Source organism: Anolis sagrei, chromosome 3, assembly GCF_037176765.1.
Source record: "Anolis sagrei isolate rAnoSag1 chromosome 3, rAnoSag1.mat, whole genome shotgun sequence".
NCBI lineage: Eukaryota > Metazoa > Chordata > Lepidosauria > Squamata > Dactyloidae > Anolis > Anolis sagrei.
In genome coordinates, this window is record NC_090023.1 from 10,560,040 (window position 1) to 10,584,520 (window position 24,481).

General features: G+C 44.0%; 1 protein-coding gene across 12 annotated transcripts in view; it reads right to left on the minus strand.

Moving 5' to 3' along the window:
* Positions 1-24,481, minus strand: part of TENM4 (teneurin transmembrane protein 4) — an 892,306-nt gene that overhangs the window by 25,242 nt on the left and 842,583 nt on the right. For all 12 annotated transcript variants that reach the window (XM_067466483.1, XM_067466479.1, XM_067466482.1 and 9 more), the window contains 4 exons: positions 19,065-19,237; positions 12,946-13,181; positions 4,776-5,072; positions 38-1,652 (listed from right to left, as the gene is read on the minus strand). In XM_067466483.1, the coding sequence (XP_067322584.1) occupies positions 38-1,652; positions 4,776-5,072; positions 12,946-13,181; positions 19,065-19,237 (2,321 nt within the window). The remainder of the gene's footprint in view (positions 1-37; positions 1,653-4,775; positions 5,073-12,945; positions 13,182-19,064; positions 19,238-24,481) is intronic.

Consider the following 24,481-nt stretch of genomic DNA (forward strand, 5'->3'; position numbering starts at 1 on the left):
CTGGAAGTTGGAAAATTGGCCCCCAAATGAATCTTACCTGTCATATAGCACTTGATATCCTGAGCGTTACTAATAGGGTTGTTATTCTTGAACATGTAAAGATTGAAAGGCATTATGTTGCTGCTGCTTAGACGCTTCCAAATGCCATGGTCCGGGCTGGTCCATCTGCCGGCCAGAACATCGTAGTCCCTCTTCCCCATATGTATGAGTTTGGTGAGGGGGTCATACAGGCCTCCATGGTAGCCAATAATAATTTGAAAGTTTGGGTTGGTGTCCATATAGATCTCACCATACGCTGTGTACAGGATCTGCTTGATCATCAAGCCTGTCCCACTGAAGACGGCCAACGGAGTTCCAATGTTGTCGCAAGCAATGTAAAACTCATCCCCGCTGCTTAGCTCTATCGCAAAGAGATGGCCCTGAAGGTCATAATAGAGGGAGGTTATCTCAGAACTGGAGTGATTGTACAGGTGGGTGACTTTGGTGGGGTTGGTGAGATCGGCATAAAAGAATTGCAAATGGTGGCCGTGGACAGTTTTGCTGGAGACCCTCCTTCCGAGTCCATCGTAACGATATTTTACACTCCAACCATTGGCTTTGTTGTATGCCTTGATGAGCAGCCCGGCGGAATTATACTCAAAAATGTCATTTCCCCTCTGTCTCAGGAAGCCATCCTCATCCATTTTGTACTGTACATCCCCTAATCTTGTAATCCTGTCCCTGAGATCGTACCGCAGTGGGGTGAGGCGGGCACTATTGCCAGGACTCAGCAAATGGAGATTCCCATTGAGGTCATAACTGTATCGCCAAAGGGGCTTCTCATTGATCGACACAGTCTGTAGCTGACCATCAGCGTCATACTCATACGAATATCTCGTTGTGTTTGCATAGGGGCCAACCTTCAGTTCCTTTTTCACCACTCGCCCCATGTTGTCATACTGTACAGTCATCCAGTACATGAGGGACCGGAATATCTCATACTGCACTTCCTTCATTCTACCGTAGGCATCAAAATGCTTAGTGTGGGTCATGACAGCTGTCGTGATGATCTGATTGATATCATAATAGATGACTCCAAATTTGCCAAACTGCTCGGTTTTGCCTGATACGTCATCGTACCGGTAGAGGTCAATGGGCAACGGGGTCTCATTGATCACCGCTTGCATGCTTGTCACCCGGAAGCTGTTGTCGTAGTTGTAGTCAAAGCGAGCGTTCACCATGCCTTCCTCTGTGAAACGGAAGATCTGCCGATCAATGAGAGGCCCGATCTGCCGATACCGGATGGTGCAAGTGAACCCTTCATTCTGCAGGTTGATCGTCTTCAGCATGCCTGCCGTTTCGTCATAGGTGAAGCTGATTTTGGTTGTGTCATAAAGCATTTCAGCCAACTTTGATAGTTTGCCATACTTGTAGATGACACGCCTCCCTGTTCCCAAATGATAAGTATGGAGGAGTTGCCGTTCCTCATTGAAATCCTCAACGACTGAAGCATTTCCCTCTGGGGGCCTATAGATGTTCCTATAATAGCCAATGGAGCGAATGGTCTCCAAAGTCTGCCGGGCTACATTGGGCATGGTCACAGACGACAAGCGGTCATTCTTATCAAATTCGAAAATGTACTGCCGCTGACTGTGAAGGAGCAGGACCATCGACTGTAATCAGAAGAGAAAAATAGTTAGAATTTCTAATTTTTTAGCCCTGAAGAACCTGAACCTTTTAAAAAAGCATTTTTAAAAACTTTGGCTAAGATAACTGATTAACTATTTTGTATAAATAACTAAGTAGTGCTTCCCGGCATGATTTTCCTTTCCAGCTTTATGGGGGATTAACTACTGTAGGTGACAGAGATCTTTTCTCCTGTCAACTGGTATTCAGAAGATGGAAGACTCCTAATAACAATCTCCAATCAGAAGCAGGATCCCCACTTCTTCTTAAGACTGGAAAGTGCTGGAAGTAGAGAGTATTGGAAATGTCAGTATGCTACACAATTTGACAGAATAGGCTTCCATCGCTTGCAACAGCTGCTGCATAACCATGCCCAATAACAATCTCCAATCAGAAGCAGGATCCCTGCTTCTTCTTATTTATTTATTATTCAAACTGATATGCCGCCACTCCACTAGGACTCGGAGCGGCTTACAAGAAACAAACTCGAATCTAACACAATTTAAATCAACATATCAAAGATAGAAGGCCTGTCGAAACAAATATGTCTTACAAGCCCTGCGGAAAGCTGATAAATCCCGCAATACTGGAAAATGCTGGCAGGAGGGAGGATTGGAAATGTCAGTATGCTACACCATTTTATAGGAGAAAAGACCTCCATTGCTTGCACCAGCTGCTGCATGACCATGCCCAATAACAATCTCCAATCAGAAGCAGGATCCCCGCTTCTTCTTAAGACTGGAAAATGCTGGCAGGAGAGAGGATTGGAAATGTCAGTATGCTACACCATTTGATAGGAGAATAGACCTCCATTGCTTGCAACAGCTGCTGCATGACCATGCCCAATAACAATCTCCAATCAGAAGCAGGATCCCCGCTTCTTCTTAAGACTGGAAAATGCTGGAAGTAGAGAGTATTGGAAATGTCAGTATGCTACACAATTTGATAGAATAGGCTTCCATTGCTTGCAACAGCTGCTGCATAACCATGCCCAATAACAATCTCCAATCAGAAGCAGGATCCCCGCTTCTTCTTAAGACTGGAAAATGCTGCAGGAGGGAGGATTGCAAATGTCAGTATGCTACACCATTTGATAGGAGAAAAGACCTCCATCGCTTGCAACAGCTGCTGCATGACCATGCCCAATAACAATCTCCAATCAGAAGCAGGATTCCAACTTATTCTTAAGACTGGAAACTGCTGGCAGGAGGGAGGATTGGAATGTCAGTATGCTACACCATTTGATAGGAGAATAGACCTCCATCGCTTGCAACAGCTGCTGCATGGAAAAGCAGGACTGAAAAACTTTAAGAATCGTGGCAATAGGGCCTCAGACACGAATATGAAGAGACAATGATCCAAACCAGTTATGGATATGTAGCTCTGGATCAGGCATGGGCAAACTTTCTAACTTAGGGGCTGCATGGTGGGCTGGAGTGAGGTGGGCAAGACAGGAGGCAGGAATTTATCCCAAGTACCCTCCCTGCCCATTCCTCCCCTTCCTCTTCTCTTTTCGAGGCAGAAAGTTGAAGGAAAAATGGGAAACGTTTGGATCCCAAAAGGGCTGGCCTTGGTCAGGATGAGATGGTAGACGGGAGAGGAAAAAGTGTATCCATGAGACCCCATATTGCCTACTCCTGATATAGAATCCTAGCGCTGGAGGAGACCCTCAAGGACCATCCAGTCCAACCCCTGCCATGCAAGAAGACACAATCAAAGCTCTCCTAAAAGACAACCTCTGTGGAAAAGTCTCCATCACACTCCGAGGCAGCCTATGCCACTCTCCAATAGCTCTTACTTTCAGGAAGTTCTTCCTAATCTTTTCAGTCCAATCTCTTTCCTTGTCATTTGAACCCATTGCTCCCCTGTGCCCTGGTCTGTAGAGCAGCAGAAAGTCAGTTTTCCACCTTCACCTCAATGAGATACCCTTTTACATCCTGAAACGTGGTTCTCATGTTCCCTCTCTACCTTCTCTTCTCCCAGCTAAATATCCGCCAGGAGGAAAGGAGGAAGGGAAGAGGGAAGGATGAAAGAAAGGAAGGGTGAAAGGGAATGGAGGGAGGGAAAGGAAAGAAAGAAGGAAAGGGAAGGAAGGATGGAAGGCAGGAAGGAAGGAAGGAGAAAGGGAGGAAAGGTGGGAGGAAGGAGGGAAGTAAGGACGAAAAGGTGGAAAGGAAGGAAGGAGGGTGGAAGAGAGAGAAGGTAAAAAAGGAAGGGAGGGAGGGAAGGAGGAATGAAAGAGAGAAGGAAGGAAAGACAAAGGGGAAGGAAGGAAGGAAGGAAGGAAGGAAGGAAGGAAGGAAGGAGAAAGAGAGAGAGGAAAGGTGGGAGGAAAGAGGGAAGTAAGGACAAAAGGGTGGAAGGGAAGGAAGGAAGGTGGGAGAGAGATAAGGTAAAAAAGGGAGGGAGGGATGGAAGGAGGAAGGAAAGAGAGAAGGAAAGAAAGACAAAAGGGAAGGAAGGAAAGAAGGAAGGAAGGAAGGAAAAAGAGAAAGAGGAAAGGTGGGAGGAAAGAGGGAAGTAAGGACAAAAGGGTGGAAGGGAAGGAAGGAAGGTGGGAGAGAGATAAGGTAAAAAAGGGAGGGAGGGAGGGAAGGAGGAAGGAAAGAGAGAAGGAAAGAAAGACAAAAGGGAAGGAAGGAAAGAAGGAAGGAAGGAAGGAAAAAGAGAAAGAGGAAAGGTGGGAAGAAAGAGGGAAGTAAGGACAAAAGGGTGGAAGGGAAGGAAGGAAGGTGGGAGAAAGAGGGAGGTAAAAAAGGAAGGGAGGGAGGGAAGGAGGAAGGAAAGAGAAGGAAGAAAGAATAGGATGGTAAGAGAGAGGAGGGCCTTAGATAAGAGCAGAAGGGTTTGCATCCACTCCCTGGGCCTGTGTTTGCCCGTACCTGCTCTAGATTATGCATCTGTAACTGTGAAAGTCAATCCCAGCCACTGTTATAATAATAAAAATGATTTACAATCATTTCCATTTTCATATGATTTTTTGTAATGGGGCAGAGAAAACACTCAAGGATATCGCTATGGGTTGTGTGTGTGTGTGCAAAATGAGGGCATTGGCCCTCCAAATAGTGATTTTGCCCAATTTTTCATTATTTTTCAGAAGTGCTGTTCACCTTCTCTAAATATGTATAACTCCATGATTTGCCATCAGCAAAGATCCGGGATGTGATCCTTCCAGACTGGTCATACTCCATCCTTTCTGACATGGTTCCCCTTTGGATCCCAGCAATATGTCCTCCGGAGGAATATGTGACGTTCACGCCATTGAGCCTGCTGCTCGGAGACCAAAGGCTGGGGCGGCCGGCCTGATCATACAGGATCCTCAGGGTGAATTTGCGATGGTCGTCGTAGATTTTCTCTGTCCTTGTCACACGGTCAAAGTCAAGGGAGAGCAAGTTTCTGTTGTGAACCTGCAACAGAAAGGGGCAGGAGTAAGAACTGGAACATGTACAAAGGATAGCCATTTCCCATATTTTGAAGCAAGGTAATAAATTCAGGTGACTTTTTAAGAGACAGGAAGGAAATATGAAATAAAGAAGAAAAGTAAAACAACCCTTAAAATACACAGGTTAGCCCCCAGATAGATTCAATAAGTAATTTATAACAATATAGCAACTTAAACAGTTCAGGTATGAGGATTTTGAAACATAAACAAGTACCCACACACAATTTTAAACAATTAATGGTTGACTCCGTGGAGGCAGAACTTGTGGATACACTGGGTTAACAGTATAGCTAATGTGAACTGCAAACAATATCCTCACATGTATCATTAGCTCCTTGTTGAAGCCTGGCTTTTTCCATGCAATGTTCACATTTTTGTTTATTTAACCACTCAGGGCCAATCGACATGTTATATGTGGAGATTTGCGACTGATATCCGAAGCTGTCGTTTTTCTTAACTCCTAAATGTAGTCATGGGAAGTGAAATTGATTGGCAAAATGGCCTGAGACCTAAAAAAGTCAATGTGATTCTAGGCTGCATCAATAGGAGTAGAGTGTCTAGACTGAGGGAAGTCATAGTCTCGCTCTATTCTGCTTTCGTCAGATTGAACCTGGAATCCTGCTTCCATTTCTGGGCAGTGCAATCCAACAAGCTTGAATGTGTCCAAAGGAGATTAACCAAAATGGTGAAAGGTTTGGAAGCCATACCCTATGAGGAATGGCCTAAAGAGCTGGAGGTTTAGCACAGCTGATAAATCACCAGCAACTATAAGATCTATCAACCAAAAGGTTGCAAGGTTGAAGCCCCGGGTCGGCGTGAGCTGCCGACTGTCAGCCCTGGTCACTGTTTACCTAAGCAGTTCAAAAACAGCTTTAGCTGTAATTAGAGAAATTAGGTACCGCTAAAAGTGGGGGAGGTGTTTTACGATGCCATTAAGAAAGATCAGAAAATGCTGGGTGACCATAAGGAAGGAGGAAATCCTGACAGCTCTTTGTCATAGAGGATGGAACGACTGCACCTTCTGTGGCTGGACTCGAGTCCAACCTTCCATGGCACCAAAACAGCTGGACACTGAGATGAAACAACACACCTCCTTTCTGTTCTGTCTGTGTATTGTCTATATAAAGCGGCATTGAATGTTTGCTTCGGGGTGAGAAGGGTGGAATATAAATAAAGTGTTGTTGTAGTAGTAGTAGTAGTAGTAATAATAATAATAGCTTGGTATGTGTCTTGGAGAAGAGAAGGTTAAGAGGAGACACAATAATCATGTTTACATGTTTGGAAGTATGTTATCTTAAAGCCTGCTTTCTGCAGCTCCTGAGATACGGAGCAGTGGATCCAACCCACAGGAAACAGATTCCACCTGAATATTAGGAAATCTTTCTGTGCCATTCAACCACAGAATATGTTGCCCTGGAGTCTTCTTTGGAGATTTTAAAGCAAAGTAGGACGGCCATCTGTTGGGTGACAGAATGGGGTTGGTGGCTTTTGGGGTCTCTTCCAACTCTGTGATTTTACTTGGTACAATCTGTTGCTGTGAACTCTACAGTTGCTCTTTTGCCAGCAGACTCCAGCCAAAAACACCGAGGCAAGCCTTCATTTGCATGTCCCAGGTTGAATAAATCAAAGCAATGACTCAGGCAGATCCATAACTATGAAGGCATCATCTGCATGTCCCCAAGTGAGAAATGGTTATATCTACCACATGCTTAAGAGGTTTGGATTTTTGTGAAGGAGCTGGCATTATCTAGAGCAGCATTAAGAGTAAGGGTTTTGCATCACGGAGAAGTCCCAATGCTTGACAGAACCACTCGTTATGGATTTTTAACCTACCCGAAGAGCAAGATGATCAATCTCTAGCAGCCAGAGGACCAATTAGAGGTCCAGAATGATAGGAAGGCTGGAGAGCTTTTTAAAGATGTTGCCAGCCTGCAAAATGGTGGGTGCGCACAAGCACCAAGAAGTGGGTCAGGAATTATAAACTAGAAGGAGTCTTCCAGTTACTCTTGCTTAACTGTGGCCCAGATGAGGGTATACTATTTGGGGCAGAGAGGATGGATTGTCGGTCATCGGAATATATAGGATATGAGTCTCAGCTTCACCTGAACACTTCTAGTATTAGGATAACAGTGATGTTTTATTTGCAGAAACACATCTATATAAATAAAAATGTAATGTTCGTTTGTGGGATTCGCATAACTCAAAAACCACTGGACGAATTGACACCAAATGTGGACACAATACACATTAGGCCAATGAGTGACCATCACTCATAAAAACACCGAAAAACATGACAAAAAGGACTTAAATGGCCAAAAAAGCAAAATGATGCTACAGTGTATGTGCAAAAACAACTCCCACTGGGAAACAAAACACACAAAAGCATATCCACACTCTTTTTTTGGACTACCACTCCCAGCATCCCCTAGACCAGGCCCTTTAGGAGAGGAGGATGATCCAAATGCACTGCTTCCAAGATGCAAGCTAGCTTCTCCTTGGATTTCTTTGAGAGCATCCCAATTCCTGCATATTTCCAATTTTCCTATTCTTGGACTGCAACTCCCACCAATCCTCCAGATAGATAGATTAGATGGAGATAGATAGATAGATAGATAGATAGATAGATAGATAGATAGATCAGGAGGACTGCTGAGAGTTGCAATCCAAGAACAGGTAGAGAAGGAAGAAAGGGGAGAAAGGGAAAGGGAAAGAAAAGGGGAAAAGGAAGGGGAAAGGGAGAGAAGGAAGGGAGGAAGAAAGAAGAGAATGAAGAAAAAAGTGAAGGAAGGAAAAGGGAGGAAAGGAAGGAAAGAAAGGAAGGAGAGAAAGAGGAAGGTTGGCCACAGCAATGCGTGGCAGGTACAGCTAGTATGAAATAAAAGCTGACTAAAGATGCAATGAATCACAATCTTTGATGCTGTCACTGACACATCTCTAAACTGACCTGGAATACAATCACAGAATCATAGAGTTGGAAGGAACCCCAAGGACCATCTACTCCAAACCCAAACACTCTCTATAGATGGCTATCCAGCCTCTACTTTAAACCTCCAGAGAAGGAGATGCCACCAGTTCTTATTTTTGAGTTCTTACTTTCAGGTGATTTTTATGAAGGTTTAGGTTAGTAAGGTTTAGCAAGCAAGAGTCCAAAAGTGGCAGGCTAAAACCCAGAACCTCAATCAATGGCTGATACCAAACGAGAGACTCCCCCCTGGGCACACAGAAAACTGGGCAACTTGAAAGGCGCTGAACAGACTGCACTCTGGCACCACAAGATGCAGAACCAACCTTAAGAAATGGGGCCACAAAGTGGAATCCACGACATGCGAGTGTGGAGAAGAGCAAACCACAGACACCTGCTGCAATGCAACCTGAGTCCTGCTACATGCACAGTGGAGGACTTTCTTAGAGTAACACCAGAGGCACTCCAAGTGGCCAGCTACTGGTCAAAGGACATCTAATCAACTACCAAGCTTGCAAACTTTGTGTTTTGATTGTTTGTTTGTTAAAAAATGCAATACAACTGTTTGGTTTGCTCCTGACATGATAAATAAATAAATAAGCAATGCCTTTCCTTGCTGCTTGGATCCCTTGCTCCATGTCCTAGTCTCTGGAGCAGTAGAAAAAAAAATCTCCAACTTGACATCCTTTCAAACATTTAAACATGGCTATCATGTCCCCTCTTAACTTTCTCTTTTCCAGACTAAACATACTCAGCTCCCCAAGCCACTCATTATAGAAATTCATGGTTTCCAGGCCAAGATGGATGGATGGCGTCCTTGAAGTGACTGGACTGACCTTGAAGGAGCTGGGGGTGGTGACTGCCGACAGGGAGCTCTGGCGTGGGCTGGTCCATGAGGTCACGAAGAGTCAGAGACGACTGAACGAATGAACACACAGGCCTTTTACTGTTTTGGTTGTCCTCCTCTGGACATGTTCCAGCTTGTCAACATCCTTCCTGAACTGAACATAGTATTGCAGGCAAGGTATGGCCAAAGCAGAATAGTCTGGGACTAGATCAGGCATCCTCAAACTGAAGCCCTCCAGCTGTTTGGGCCTTCAATTCCCAGAATTCCTGACAACTGAACCATCTTGTTAGGTGTATTGTCGAAGGCTTTCATGGCCGGAATCACTGGGTTGACCGAGACCAAGCCACGAGAGTCAAGACGAAGATCCACCCAGAGGAAAAGTGTTTTTGCCATACATCAAGGGAACCACTGACTGCATAGGGAAGCTGATGAGGAAACACAACATACAAACTATCTACAGACCAACCAAGAAAATCCAACAAATGTTACGTTCAGCAAAGGACAAGAAGGATCCTCTCACCCTTGCAGGAGTCTACTGTGTACCATGCAGCTGTGGACAAGTCTACATAGGGACCACCAAACGCAGCAGCATTGCTCAAATACGAATCAAGGAACATGAATGGCACTGCAGAATACTTCAACCAGAGAAGTCAGCCATAGCAGAGCACCTGATGAACCAGCCTGGACACAGCATATTATTTGAGAACACAGAAATGCTGGACCACTCTCACAACCACCATGTCAGGCTACACAGAGAAGCCATTGAAATCCACAAGCATGTGGACAATTTCAACAGAAAGGAGGAAACCATGAAAATGAAACAAAATCTGGCTACCAGTATTTTAAAAAAAAACTCTAAAATTACAACAGCACAACAACAGAGAAGAAACAAACAAGGACATCTAATCACCTCTCAACAAAAGTTTGCTCCAGGCACTGTCAGGCCATTATATGCTAATCAAGGTGGTCAGTTGAAACATTCACACCTAGCTCCAGCATACAAGAGTCCTTTGTCTCACCCTGGTCATTTCACAGATATATAAACCCTTTTTTTCTAGTTCCAACAGACCTCACTACCTCTGAGGATGCTTGCCATAGATGCAGACGAAACGTCAGGCGAAAATGCCTCTAGACCATGGCCATATAGCCTGAAAAAACCTACAACAACCCAATCTTGTTAGGGCTTCTGGGAGTTGGAGGCCCAAACAGCTGGAGGGCCACAGTTTGAGGATTCCTGGACCTCCCACAATTCCTAAAAGTCTACCAGCTGTGGGGGTTGAAGTCCAAAACACCTGGGGGGGGGGGGCAAGTTTGCCCATGCCTGATCTAGACACTATATGCCTATTGATGCAGGATAGAATGGTACTGGCTTTTTAAGCTGCTACATCACACTGTAGGCTCATGTTCAGCTTATGGTCTATTTAGGCTCCTCGTTCCCTTTCATGTGTATATTTTGTGACGCTCTGGGCACCATAGTTCAAGAAGAATATTAATAAGTTGGAAAGCATTCAGAAGAGGGTGACCAAGATGGTAAAAAAGACAAGTCCTATCAGGAGCCCTTCAGAGAGCTGGATAGGTATAGCTTGGAAAAGGGAAGACGGAGAGGTAATGTGATCGTTATCTTTAAATATTTGAATGAATGTATTAAAGAAAACGGAGCGAGACTGTTTCCTGCTGCTTCAGAGACTAAGATATGAATCAGTGGATTCAAATTATCAAACGAGGAATTAAAACTGAAATTGTCAAAAAAGGGAGATTAATATTGAAAAAGAATTTCCTGACACCGTGTGCTGTTCAGCAGTGGAACAGATTGCCTTAGCGGATGTCCTCCTTTGAAGATCTTTACTCAGAGATTAGAAGGATCTCTCGGGAGTGTTTTAGCTGTCTATTCCTGCATAGTAATTGGACCAGAGAGCCCTTGGGATCCCTTCCAGCTCTAGGATTCGAGAAGTATTGCTTCCCAGGGAGGAAAGGTGATCAAGAAAGGCAGAGTTCAGAAAATGTCACTCCTTTGAACGACGGTTCTTAGCATCCTCAGGCCAGGGAATTATAGAAATCTGTACAAATCTATATAAATAAAATTGTAATGTTCATTTGTGGGATTAACATAACTCAAAAACCACTGGACAAATTGACATGAAATTTGGAGACAATATACCTAACAGTCCAACGAGTATCTCTCACCCCTAAACACACACACACACACACACACACACAAAACCCCAGTGGAACAGACTTAAAAGCCCCCCAAAATACACCATACATACATATACAGATACACTCATATACATATACACATGCACACATTCATACACACACACGTATATATATGCACAAACACACACAAATATACACATACATATACATACTCACACATATACATATACACATGCACACACACACACATACACACACACACACATATATATATATCATAGAATCAAAGAGTTGGAAGAGACCTCATAGGCCATCCAGTCCAACCACCTGCCAAGAAGCAGGAATATTGCATTCAAATCACCCCTGACAGATGGCCATCCAGCCTCTGTTTAAAAGCTTCCAAAGAAGGAGCCCCCACCACACTGGGGCAGAGAGTTCCACTGCTGAACGGCTCTCACAGTCAGGAAGTTCTTCCTCATGTTCAGATGGAATCTCCTCTCTTGTAGTTTGAAGCCATTTTTCCGCATCCTAGTCTCCAGGGAAGCAGAAAACAAGCTTGCTCCCTCCTCCCTGTGGCTTCCTCTCACATATTTATACATGGCTATCATATCTCCTCTCAGCCATCTCTTCTTTAGGCTAAACATGCCCAGCTCCTTAAGCCGCTCCTCATAGGGCCTGTTCTCCAGACCCTTGATCGTTTTAGTCGCCCTCCTCGGAACACATTCCAGCTTGTCAATATCTCTCTTGAATTGTGGTGTCCAGAATTGGACACAACATTCCAGGTGTGTGTATATATATATAGTATGTATATATATAGTTTGCTGTACTTTTATGTTTTATGTCATTTATTATGTTGTTGTTGTGTTTTGACTTCATTTACTGTATTGCGCTGTTGGGCTTGGTCTCATGTAAGCTGCCCCAAGTCCCCATTGGGGAGATGGTGGCGGGGTATAAATAAAGATTATTATTAATATTATTATTTATACACACATATACATATACACATGCACACATACATATATACATATACACATGAACACATATACATATACACATACATACACACAGATATACACACAAATATGCATATAGACAAGCACACACATATATGCAATATGCATGTACACATATAAACACAAATACACAAATATACACACATATATACACCAAAAAGAAACATTATTTTCATTACAGGAGACTGGAATGCTAAAGTGGGTAGTCAAATGATAACTAGGATCACAGGCAAGCATGGTTTGGGATGTAGTGGGATGTAGGCTGATAGAATTTTAAAATAATGAAGAGTAGAGACATCATACTGGCAATGAAGGTCAGCATAGTTTAATCAATGGTATTCCCCATAGTAACCTATGGATGTGAGAGCTGGACCATAAGGCAGGCTGAGCCAAGGAAGATATACACTTTTGAACTATGGTGTTGGAGGAAAATCCTGAGAGTGCCTCAGATCGAGGGGAAGATCCAACCAGTCCATACTCCAGGAAATAACGCCCGACTGCTCATTGGAGGGAAGGATATTAGAGGCCAAGATGAAGCGCTTTGGCCACATAATGAGAAGACAGGAAAGCTTGGAGAAGAGAATGATGCTGGGGAAAATGTAAGGAAAAAGGAAGAGGGGCCGACCAAGGGCAAGATGGATGGATGGTATCCTTGAAGTGACTGGATTGACTTTGAAGGAGCTGGGGGTGGCCATGGCCAACAGGGAGCTCTGGTGTGGGCTGGTCCATGAGGCCACAAAGCGTCGGAAGTGACTGAACAAATAAACAACAACAACTCTTGAGTCATAGTCCAATGCTTGAACCATTTCACCACACTGGCTTTCTTAATACAGGAATCATATGGGGTTTATTCACTTACCCTCAGCCTGCGCCCAAATACTGTGATCTGGCCCCTGGCTTGCTCTTTCCGCTGTCTCCACTCAACCAGGTTGAGACCGTTGTCTATGGGGAGAGTAACATTCCTCTTCCCCACCGTGGGGTTCACTGTGCCAGCCAGCAAGTGGGGCTCAGTCTGCAGCGCTACCTCCATGCCATTCGCCAAAATGAGCCGTAGAGATCCGTCTGCACCAATGTAATAGCTGTTTCGCACTTGGTCTGTAAGAAGGAACAAGAAAATGGCTAAAATTAGTTATGTAGCTTAAACGTAAGGTTGGACAGGCCCAGAAAGAACAATATCTTAGTACAGGTAGAGTATCCCTTGTCCAAATGCTTGGGATTAGAAGTGTTTTGGATTTCAGATTTTTCAGACTCTGAAATACCTGTATTTGCCCATAGGTACATAGTGGGATACCTTAGAAATGGGAATAAGCATAGATGCACACTTAGGCTCCCAGTATGCTTGCTAATAGCTATGTTGACAGGGCTCATGGGAGCTGCGCTCCAGCAATATTTAAAGGGCCACACACGCCTCATGCTCCAATATGCAAGAGAGAAACATGGAACATAAATAACATGTACAGAGCAGCTAATTTGCCAAGACATTTTAAATAAAGTTATCTGTCTTGTTTAATTAGAAGTGTTAATTAAAAGGAGGAGGGGGAGAACAAGAAGAGAAACTGGCTGTAACTGAAAAGCTTGTTTTTTTAAGGAAAATAATTTGAAACCAGGATGCTAATGTCCACAATTTGCACAGGTCACCAACAAAGTGCTCACCACCTGAAAAGTGCTACCAATGGCCAAGAAAGCTATGAAATAAGAAGCTCTGGGTTCCATATTTTTCTCTGCCAGGTTAATCAGGTCTTAGAATCATAGAATCATAGAGTTGGAAGAGATTTCATGGGCCATCCAGTCCAACCCCATTCTGCCAAGAAGCAGGAAAATTGCATTCAAAGCACCCCCAACAAATGGCCATCCAGCCTCTGTTTAAAAGCTTCCAAAGAAAGAGCCTCTACCAGACTCCAGGGCAGAGCGTTCCACTTCTGAACACATCTCACAGTCAGGAAGTTCTTCCTAATGTTCAGGTGGAATCTCCTTTCCTGTAGTTTGAAGCCATTGTTCAATTGCGTCCTAGTCTCCAGGGAAGCAGAAAACAAGATTGCTCCCTCCTCCCTATGACTTCCTCTCACATATTTATACATGGCTATCATGTCTCCTCTCAGCCTTCTCTTCTTCAGAGGTTTATATATACTTATTCTGTTTTTCCGGCCTTTCCATATGAATTTTTAAATGTCCTTTTGCCAGGTTTTAAACATTGTCTTTGTTTTAATAATAGGTTTGGAATAAGTAGAGCATATCTGGTAGGATATTCGTTTGTATAACAGCAATTCTTCCTAACATGGAAAGGTTGAGTGGCTCCCATCTTTTTAGTTTTGCTCTGATCTGGGTCCATTTTTCCTCGTAATTATTTTTTGAAAAGTTGTATATTTTGGGGTGTTAATATGACTGCGAGAAGATCCAACCAGTCCATCCTCCAGGAAATAAAGCCCGACTGCTCATTGGAGGGAAGGATACTAGAGACAAAGTTGAAGTCCTTTGGCCACATCATAAGGAGACAGGAAAGCCCAGAGAAGACAATTATGCTGGGGAAAGTAGAAGGAAAAAGGAAGAGGGGCCGACCAAGGGCAAGATGGCTGGATGGCATCCTTGAAGTGACTGGAATGACCTTGAAGGAGCTGGGGGTGGTGACGGCCGACAGGGAGCTCTGGCGTGGGCTGGTCCATGAGGTCACGAAGAGTCAGAGACGACTGAACGAATGAACAACATATGATTCCTAAGAATTTCACCTTAGGGACTATTTTGATAGCTATGTTTGTTGTTTTTGTAGCTTTTAGAAAGTAACTAAATAAATGTGCCACTTCAAGGCCTTGAAGTTGACAAAAGGCTGAGCACTTCACTTTATTCGGTGCCTCCTAGCAGTTGCTCTGAGGCCAGATCTGCCAATACCCTCCATCTTTGGATTTGGAAGAATGCACCCCAGAAAGCTTTCCTGCTCAGCTGAATACTGAAATGTGCATTCGTGATTAGAGACCTTTCATATCTGGTTGCAGAGACCAGAAGACACCCAAATTGCAGTTTCTGTGGCTTAACTGGGCTTCCAAAGTGGAATGAAACTTTCCATCCCAGAATTTGCCAAAAAGCACAATGTTTCCTAAATCCAGCTGGCCCTTGGCTTGAGTATAAAAGGGAGGAACAGCTTTCAAATCATTTCTCAAAATCCACCTTCCCCATAACTAAAGCTAAATATGTGTAACGGAAACAAAGAAATGCTCATTCTTTCTTTCCTCCTTGGCCCTGCTTCCATTTCCCTCCACCTCTTCTGTGCAAGCTGACATCAAACAACAAGAAAGCAACACTGATTTAGTAACTGCAGCAATTTCTGACCTTCAGGTTATTTATAGGGTTGCCAGATTGAAAACTGGAAGTGGCTTCCATGCCTTCAACAGCAGGAATGTTAGTAGGTATTGCTACACAACTAGGGGGCAAGCAATACATGCTGAAATTCCCTCTTCTGCATTAAAGGTCCATGAACCCTCTCCAGTTTTTGATCTGATGACCTTATGTCGTTATGTTCACCTTCAAATTGCAGGAGAATACCTTAACATAAGCGAAAGCAGAGGATTATTAACTGTTGTCCTGTATTTCTCAGGACATGTTAAAGGATTATAGGTCTTACATAGAAAGTGGCTTTGTCAGTAAGAAAGGATGCTCAACCCAACCGTAAACCAAGAGTAGGAACTATGTGCCCTGGGTCGAACGGGACCTTCCTGAGTCCAAGTATGGGAATTTTTTGACCTTTGCAGCCCGAAAGACAGTTGCATCTGTCAAGTAGGAAATTTAGGTACCACTTATGCAGGGAGGCTAATTTAACTAATTTATGACACCATAAAACTCTCCAGCAGAGTGCAAAAGAATGAGGAAGTACTCCATTGGTGTCACAAGTGGATGGTTAAGCAGCAGCTCCCCCAGTGGCCGGAATTCAAAAAGCATACCCTCATGAAGCTGGAAAGTTAAATAGCCTCTGTGTCTCTGTCTATATATGTTGTGTGTCTATGGCATTGAATGTTTGCCATGTCTATGTGGATTGTGATCCGCCCTGAGTCCCTGCGGGGTGAGAAGGGCGGAATATAAATACTGTAAATAATAATAATAATAATAATTTTCCAGAGGCCTTTCATAATGACATCATCTTCAACATGACATCCTTTCCAATAGTTAAGCATGGCTACTGTGTCCCCTCCGCTTAACCTTCTCTTCTCCATGCTAAATATGCCCGGCCCCTAAGCTGTTCCTGATAGGGATCCATAGTTTCCAGACCTTTAACCATTTTGGTTGTCCTCTCCTGGACACCTTCCAGCTTGTCAATATCCTTTGAGGAGCCCCTTGTTGTGCAATGGGTTAAAGCCTTGTTCCAGCAGGACTGCTGACCAAAAGGTCAGCAGTTCGAATCTGGGAAGTGGGGTGAGCTCCTGTCTGTCACCTCCATCTTCTCATGCGGGGGCATCAGAGAAGTCTACCATAGGATGGTAAAACATTCGGGTGCCCCCTGAGCAATGTCCTTGCAGATGGCCAATTCTCTCACACCAGAAGCAACTTGCAGTTCCTCAAGTTGCTCCTGACACAAAAAAAAATCCTTTTCAAGTAGCCCTAATGGCACTCCCTGCCCTTTCCTGAGTTTTCTGTTGCCAAGATAACAGGCGCAATAAAATAGGAAATAGGAGTAAAATACTGAGGAAACCAGCTGAGCTCCAAGCAGCAAACAGCTGCGGTATGAAGGTCTGGCCAGGCCGAGGCTGGACCACTTAATGAGGTGTGAGCGTGTGTGCGTCAACATAGCCATGCGTTAGAAGGCGCCAGGATACAGGGGTCTCCTGGTGCTGGGATTACCATGATGATGCCTGTTTCCTGCCATATAATCCGGTGCGTGCCGCTCAGCCCTTCCCACCCCTTGCCCATAGCTGCAGAGGAGAGGCTGGTCCGTTATTGGAATGCATTTGTATTAATGGCCTGACTTATCTCCAAGGCTCAGGGGAAGTTAGGGAAATATTTTCAATTTTGTATTAATTGCTCCCCTTCTCCAAAAGGAATGGGTATCAGGCCTTGAGGTAAACTCATAACTCTTGAAAGGAGGAAGTGGGAAGAAAGCATATGGTCTCTCTCTCTCTCTCTTGTCCCCCGCTCTACCCCTGGCCCACCCTATGCCCACCTACCCATGAAAATGATATGTTCTTCAATTTTCACTTTCCCTTTTGCAGATCTGGTTCATGTTATATTGAGCTAGGCTTGTAGCAGGAATGCCCTACCAATGGGTTGGGAGGTTGTGGTAGTTGAGGCTATGGTTTTTGAGCCTTATTAAAATATAACCAAACAATAGGCTACTGTTCTCCTGGACTATTTTCTGGTTGTTTCCAGCTCCAACTGCAGCTGATGTTATTATGGGATTTTGGCCTGCATCAATAGGAACATAGTGTCTAGATCTAGGGAAGTAATGCTACCCCTCTATTCCTCTTTGGTTAGACCACACTTGGAATATTGTGTCCAATTCTGGGCACCACAATTCAAGAGAGATATTGACAAGCTGGAATGTGTCCAGAGGAGGGTGACTAAAAGGATCAAGGGTCTGGAGAACAAGCCCTATGAGGAGCGGCTTAAGGAGCTGGGCATGTTTAGCCTGAAGAAGAGAAGGCTGAGAGGAGATATGATAGCCATGTATAAATATGTGAGAGGAAGCCACAGGGAGGATGGAGCAAGCTTGTTTTCTGCTTCCTTGGAGACTAGGACGCAGAACAATGGCTTCAAACTAGAAGAAAGGAGATTCCATCTGAACATGAGGAAGAACTTCCTGACTGTGAGAGCCGTTCAGCAGTGGAACTCTCTGCCCCGGAGTTTGGTAGAGGCTCCTTCTTTGGAAGCTTTTGAACAGAGGCTGGATGGCCATCTGTCAGGGGTGATTTGAATGCAATATTCCTGCTTCTTGGCAGAATGGGGTTGGACTGGATGGCCCATGAGGTCTCTTCCAACTCTTTGATTCTATGATTCTATGATTCTTATTCCTATATTTGAGTGGACTTCTTTTAAATCCCAGATTTACTGGAACGAAAGAAGTGTCCTTCTCTTCTTCTTTCTCTCCTCACCCCCAAAATATATGTTTTACATTTATAATGCATCAACGAAATATTACTTCAGCACTCCAACACATTGATTGGCATCCTGTTGGTGACATTCAACATACTTCACTCTGGTTTATTATTTATCGTGTCATCCGCAACCAGAACATTGTATTACATTTCTAACAGAACAAAACAAACAGATAAAAAAACCCCACAAATTTAGCAAACTTGGTAGCTGATTAAATGTATCTGGCCACTTGGAGTGCCTCTGGTGTTGCCGCAAGAAGGTCCTCCATCGTGCATGTGAAAGGACCAAGGCAGAGACATCTCCAGCTCATCCCTTGTTTGGGTATCAGCCAGCACGTCAACGACTTTAATCAAGAAATAGTTTTCTTAGATCTATAGAGACACTCGCTGGAACACCTCAGCAAGTGAGAGTTCAAAAGTGGCAGGCTCAAACCCAGCACCTCAATCTGTGGGTGATACCAGATGAGAGACTCCCTCCTGGGCACACAGAAGACTGGGCGACTTGGAAGGCGCTGAACAGACTGCACTCTGGCACCACGAGATGCAGAGCCAATCTTAAGAAATGGGGCTACAAAGTTGAATCCACAACATGCGAGTGTGGAGAACAGCAAACCACTGACCACCTGCTGCAATGCAACCTGAGCCCTGCCACATGCACAATGGAGGACCTTCACTTTGGTGTTGCCATCCTGCTGGCTGTTAGGAATTGTGGGAGTTGAAGTCCACAACACCTGGAGGGTTGAAGTTTGCTCATGCCTTCTTGAGGGGTACACATATTTCATCCAACCTTTTCTTATGGCTTCTAATTTGCACCATACACCACACAGTCTGAATGAAGTAGGAAAGAAAAAGGAGGAGGAGGCAACACACAATCCAAAACCCATTGGGTCAATGTGAGGCTTACCTTGGAGGAGGGTGTAGAAGGCACCTGATGCTGAAAGGTTGGTTGTGATGGTGACATCGTCTTTGCTGGAGGTTTGAACCTGGACATGCACTGAGCTGTCGGTGTCACTTCGGAAGCTGCTGACCTGACCGGTAGGGAAAGTGATGTTGGTGAGACGGCCAAAGCTGTCGTATCTAGAAAGAAAATAAATGCGTAAGAAGAAATGTGAGTCTGGAGAACTGGATAAAGAAATGGAGGTTGACAGTTCATGAGCCCTTGTGCAAAGCTTTTGCTTCGTTTCTGTAAACATGTTTGGGTTCTCAATCTTTGCCTCCGGAAAATAGTTTAACTTTATTATTATTATTAATAATAATAATAATAATAATAATAATCTATATATCCTGCCACCATCTCCCTGAAGGGACTCAGGGTGGTTTACAAGGCACTCCAGGGTGCACATATAACATACAATAGGTAAAAATGGTACAAAAGTATAAAAAAGTCACATAAAATTATAACAACAACCCCCATCAACACATGTAGCATAAAATCAAAATAATACAATTTTGAAACAACAGTAGATAAAACTAACTGCCTGTTGTGTCTCAGAATAAGATTCACCTTGCTCTCCACAACAAACCAGCCACAGTTGTGAGGTATATAGTTTATTGTGAGGTTTCCAAACAAAAGGCAGTTCATAAGCAGTGAAAGATCAATAGTACAGGTTATAATCCAATATAATCCATATTGCCAAAGCAGGAGACTTGAAGCACAGGTTCAGTGTAAAGTCCATGAAATAGCATGAAGCAGCCTTCCCCAAGGCTAGGAGCCGGAGCTAGCCATAAAGCAACGTTGGAACTGACACCAAGAAATCCCCAGAGCAGAGCATATATTCACTAAACATCAAAACAAGCAGCTTTCCCACCAAACCGATGATCTCAACACTTAGCCGCAATCCGTGGGCTCCGTCTCAACACCTGGGCACCTTGACCCTGGTTCTCAGCGTCTGTCTTATCATCTGCATTCCTTTCCTGTGAGAACTGTGGCCTCTCTACAGATACAGGCTGTGACTGAGAAAACTGAAAGCCAACATCATCAGCTGCACTCTCACTCTCATCCCCATCATGCTGTTGTTGTTGAACCACAACACTACCGTCAAGTCACAAGGTGCCACGTGTCAGCTTTGTTGCGCTAAGTCCTTGCAGGACCATATGAGTGTGTGTGAAGAGAAACCTTATTGTGTGTAATTATCATGAGCAGCTGGCAAAGTAGGTCAACCAGCAATCTTGGACCACACCCAAGGGGCTATATCTGTTTGAGTTTTCTTGAATACATTCTGGAGTACCAGCATGGAGTTCCAGCAGGAGATGCTGAAGAAGAGAGCTTCTGGTGAGCCTTTTCTCTATGGACAAAGGCTTTGCTCTGGAGAGCAGTTTGGAGAAGCTACTCTGAAGGAGGCTATGGTGAAATAGCATTTACTCAAGGTTTATTTTGATCTCTCATTTGCTGTAAGATGAAGATGCCTTATTTTATGTTCTTACAAAGACTGTGTAAGATTGTTGCACTGCTTGATTTTTTGTATGCAACATTGCGAAATTTATGTTTCATCTCTGCTGAGTAAAGAGTAAAGATTTTTCAGTTCATTTTTACTCTTGTCTGTGAGTCTTTTGCATTTGGGCACTGGGACGCTGGGCAAAAACACGTAGCTGCATAACAAGTTTCATATAGGCCCATTCAGCCTATTCAAGGTCAAAAGCCTGTCTGAACATCCATGTTTTCAGTTTGGAATGGAAGGATTTGAAGAATGGGGGCTAATCTAATCTCTTTTGGGAGAGTATTCCAGAGCTGGGGGCCATCACAGAAAAGGCCCTCTCTCTCGTCCCCACCAACCATGCTTGAGACGGTGGTCAGACGAGAGAAGGGTCTCCCTCTCAATCTCAGAGCCTGCACTGGTTCGTAGAAAGTCCGATTTGCAGAATTTTGGCTTATTTGAAACCAGTACAACTTAGTTATCATGACAAACTATGGTTAGTTTGAGTTGTTGTAGGTTTATCGGGCTATATGGCCATGTTCTAGAGGCATTCTCTCCTGACGTTTCGCCTGCATCTATGGCAAGCATCCTCAGAGGTAGTGAGGTCTGTTGGAACTAGGAAAAAGGGTTTATATATCTGTGGAATGACCAGGGTGAGACAAAGGACTCTTGTCTGCTGGAGCTAGGTATGAATGTTTCAACTGACCACCTTGATTAGCATATAATGGCCTGACAGTGCCTAGAGCAAACTTTTGTTGAGAGGTGATTAGATGTCCTTGTTTGTTTCCTCTCTGTTGTTGTGCTGTTGTAATTTTCTAATTTTTTTAAATACTGGTAGCCAGATCTTGTTCATTTTCATGGTTTCCTCCTTTCTGTTTGTCCACATGCTTGTGTATTTCTGTGTATTATGGTTAGTTTGTCATGATAACAAAGTTTCCCACATTGCATGGTTATGGAGTAGAAAGTTGAAGTTCAGCTGAGATAAAATCAAATAAAAAATAGGTAAGTATGTGATATCCAAATACTTCAATTTTGTGGTACCTGTCTATAGGAATATCTCCAAGAAATGACCAGCTTTACATCGATCCCACTTCATTCTTCCAGATAAAAATTAATTAAATTTCTCACTGTTCAGTCTGAAATATTTATCTATGTGCCTTTTCATAAGTGAGGAACCACAAGGAAGCAGTGAAGGTGAAAATTTCTGAAGGACACCACACAATGGATGTATTCACAACAACACTTGCCCACTGCATCATTAAAACTAAACAAACCAAAAAAAGATCCCAAAACATCCTGCTTGAAAACCACTGATGTGTTAGTCTTAACATCTCTGCCTCTGTGGAGGCATTTAGACACCACATAGATCCACGGGAATAATAGGCTGGCTAGCAGAATGCCACTTGTATCACTGCAGGTGTATCCTGGTATATGCAGGGAGACAAATCCTTCCCAAGTCTATTCATTTCACAGTTAATCCAGCTGGGTTCTGTTTCCACAGCCTGGGGATTTGAAGTGAGACTGGTCTCTATTGCTTCCTAATATTCTCATGTTCATTTAATGCTCAGATTTGCACCAGAATTAAGGGCAAATACTACAGCGGAGGAAGGCTGCAAGCAATGAATTCATCACCTGCGAATGCAAACCCCCTGCTCCTGTGATCAAGCAGACTCTACCTTTTACAATTCCTGTGGCAATTAAGAGGCTGACAAAGGGAACCACGGCCATCCATCCCCAAGCAGAAATGCATTTAGCCAAGGTTCACCGCACAGAATTAAAGCAGGATTTGCTGCTTATGAGTCCTAATTGTTGGCTTGTGAACATCCGACGCCATCATTTGTCACATTACTGGTACGGGAAAGAAGTTGTGGTTCTGGAAATGCCAATCTTTCCATTGCCCTAAATTCTTTCAGCCAGAACTGTGGAGATGGTGTTGGAAGCAATTTGGGAGGTGATCAGGAGTTGGTGGAAATGCATCAACGACAACTTCAAAATAGAAAGTTATACAATAGTATGAACCCCATGTTCACAGGGGTGATGTTTCAAGACATTGTGTGGATATGCAAAACTTTTTTTTGTCGTGTCAGGAGTGTCCTGTTGTGAGAGAATTGGCCGTCTGCAAGGACGCTGCCCAGGGGACGCCCGGATGATTTTGATGTTTTATCATTCTTGTGGGAGGCTTCTCTCATGTCCCCGCATGAGGAGCTGGAGGAGATTCCATCTGAACATTAGGAAGAACTTCCTGACTGTGAGAGCCGTTCAGCAGTGGAACTCTCTGCCCCGGAGTGTGGTGGAGGCTCCTTCTTTGGAAGCTTTTAAGCAGAGGCTGGATGGCCATTTGTCAGGGGTGATTTGAATGCAATATTCCTGCTTCTTGGCAGAATGGGGTTGGACAGGATGGCCCATGAGGTCTCTTCCAACTCTTTGATTCTATGATAGAGGGAGCTCATCCGCCTCTCCCCAGATTCCAACCTGCGACCTGTCAGTCTTCATTCCTCCGGCACAGGGCTTTAACCCACTGTGCCTCCGGAGGTTCCTATGCAAAACTGCAAAAATAGTGAACCCTATAATTTTATGCTCAGTCAAAATGTACCTCTCCCTGGTAATCTGCTTCCTAGCCCAAAGGAAGACTCACATATTGAAATGTAGGTTGTTCTACGCCTGTCTTGGCTGTATTTCCTGATGAAGCAAAAAGATAGAGGTTCCTTTTGTTGGAGCATGTAAGAAATCGGTTAATGTGTGTGTGCCAACTGCAAAATAAGATGCATGAAGCTGATTGGTTGGGCTATGCCCGGGGAGCTGGCTGAGCCTGGGACTTTTGGAAACTATTACATTTTTTAGGCTTGAGATATGAGGGTGTTCAGAGAGAAGCAGAGAGAGACAGAGTTTGGAGTGTGCTCTTGCTTCATGAGCTGCTGGAGAGATTCTCCACATGGACAAAGAAACATCATTTTAAATTTCTCATAAAAGGACATTGTGTGAGTCGATGCCACTGATCACATGATTGTAAATATCTTGTTCTGAATTACGAAGAGTACACTACTTGTTCTTTACTCTTCATCTGTGTGGCATATTTTCTTTCTCTGGCAAAGAAGTGTGGGCTGATCAAATGTGAACTCTGCATGATTTTCATTTCGTCACACCTGAGTCCAACCATATTTTATTTGGTGAGTTAAGGGGAGGAAGGACGCTGGTTGGCAGTGGTGACTATGGATCACGGTCCAGTGCAACCACTCGTACGAATTCCATGAATATGGGGGTAGACTACATTACAATCATACATATATCATGTCAGTATTCATTTGATGTAGTCTTTGATTTTAAGATATGGTAGATCTCCACACTTGTGGATTGGTTATTCATACATTTAATTAAATTATATGCTCAGCCTTCATTGGAAATTGGCCATGGAGTTGCACTGAAGGACCTAGATTCCTGTGCCCCCATCCTCAGTGAATGTGGAGGGCTATGTTTCTTTTCTATGTGAAATGGGATGTTGGATTCAATGCACCTTGAATCAATCAATCAAATCATTTATTTCGGTCATAGACCAGCACAGGAATCCTTGAATCAGAATTGGGCAAAGTGTGTCCTGCAGGCTGAACGTGGCCCTCAACAGCCCCAAATCTGACATCTGAAGTTCCCCAACACTCCCAAATAAAAATGGCTGAAAATGGCCATGGTCTAGAGCAGTGGTTCTCAACCTGGGGTCCCCAGATGTTTTTGGCCTACAACTCCCACTTCTACAACTGTCACTTCTAGTGGGTTGAAAACACTGATGCAGCCTTGTGGATGGGTTCGCCATCCCTGCTTTACAGCAATCAAAACATACTTTTCTCATAGAAGAGACCCACAAGGCCTATCCAGTCGAACCCCCCATCAGGCACACAATCCAAGCACCCCTGAC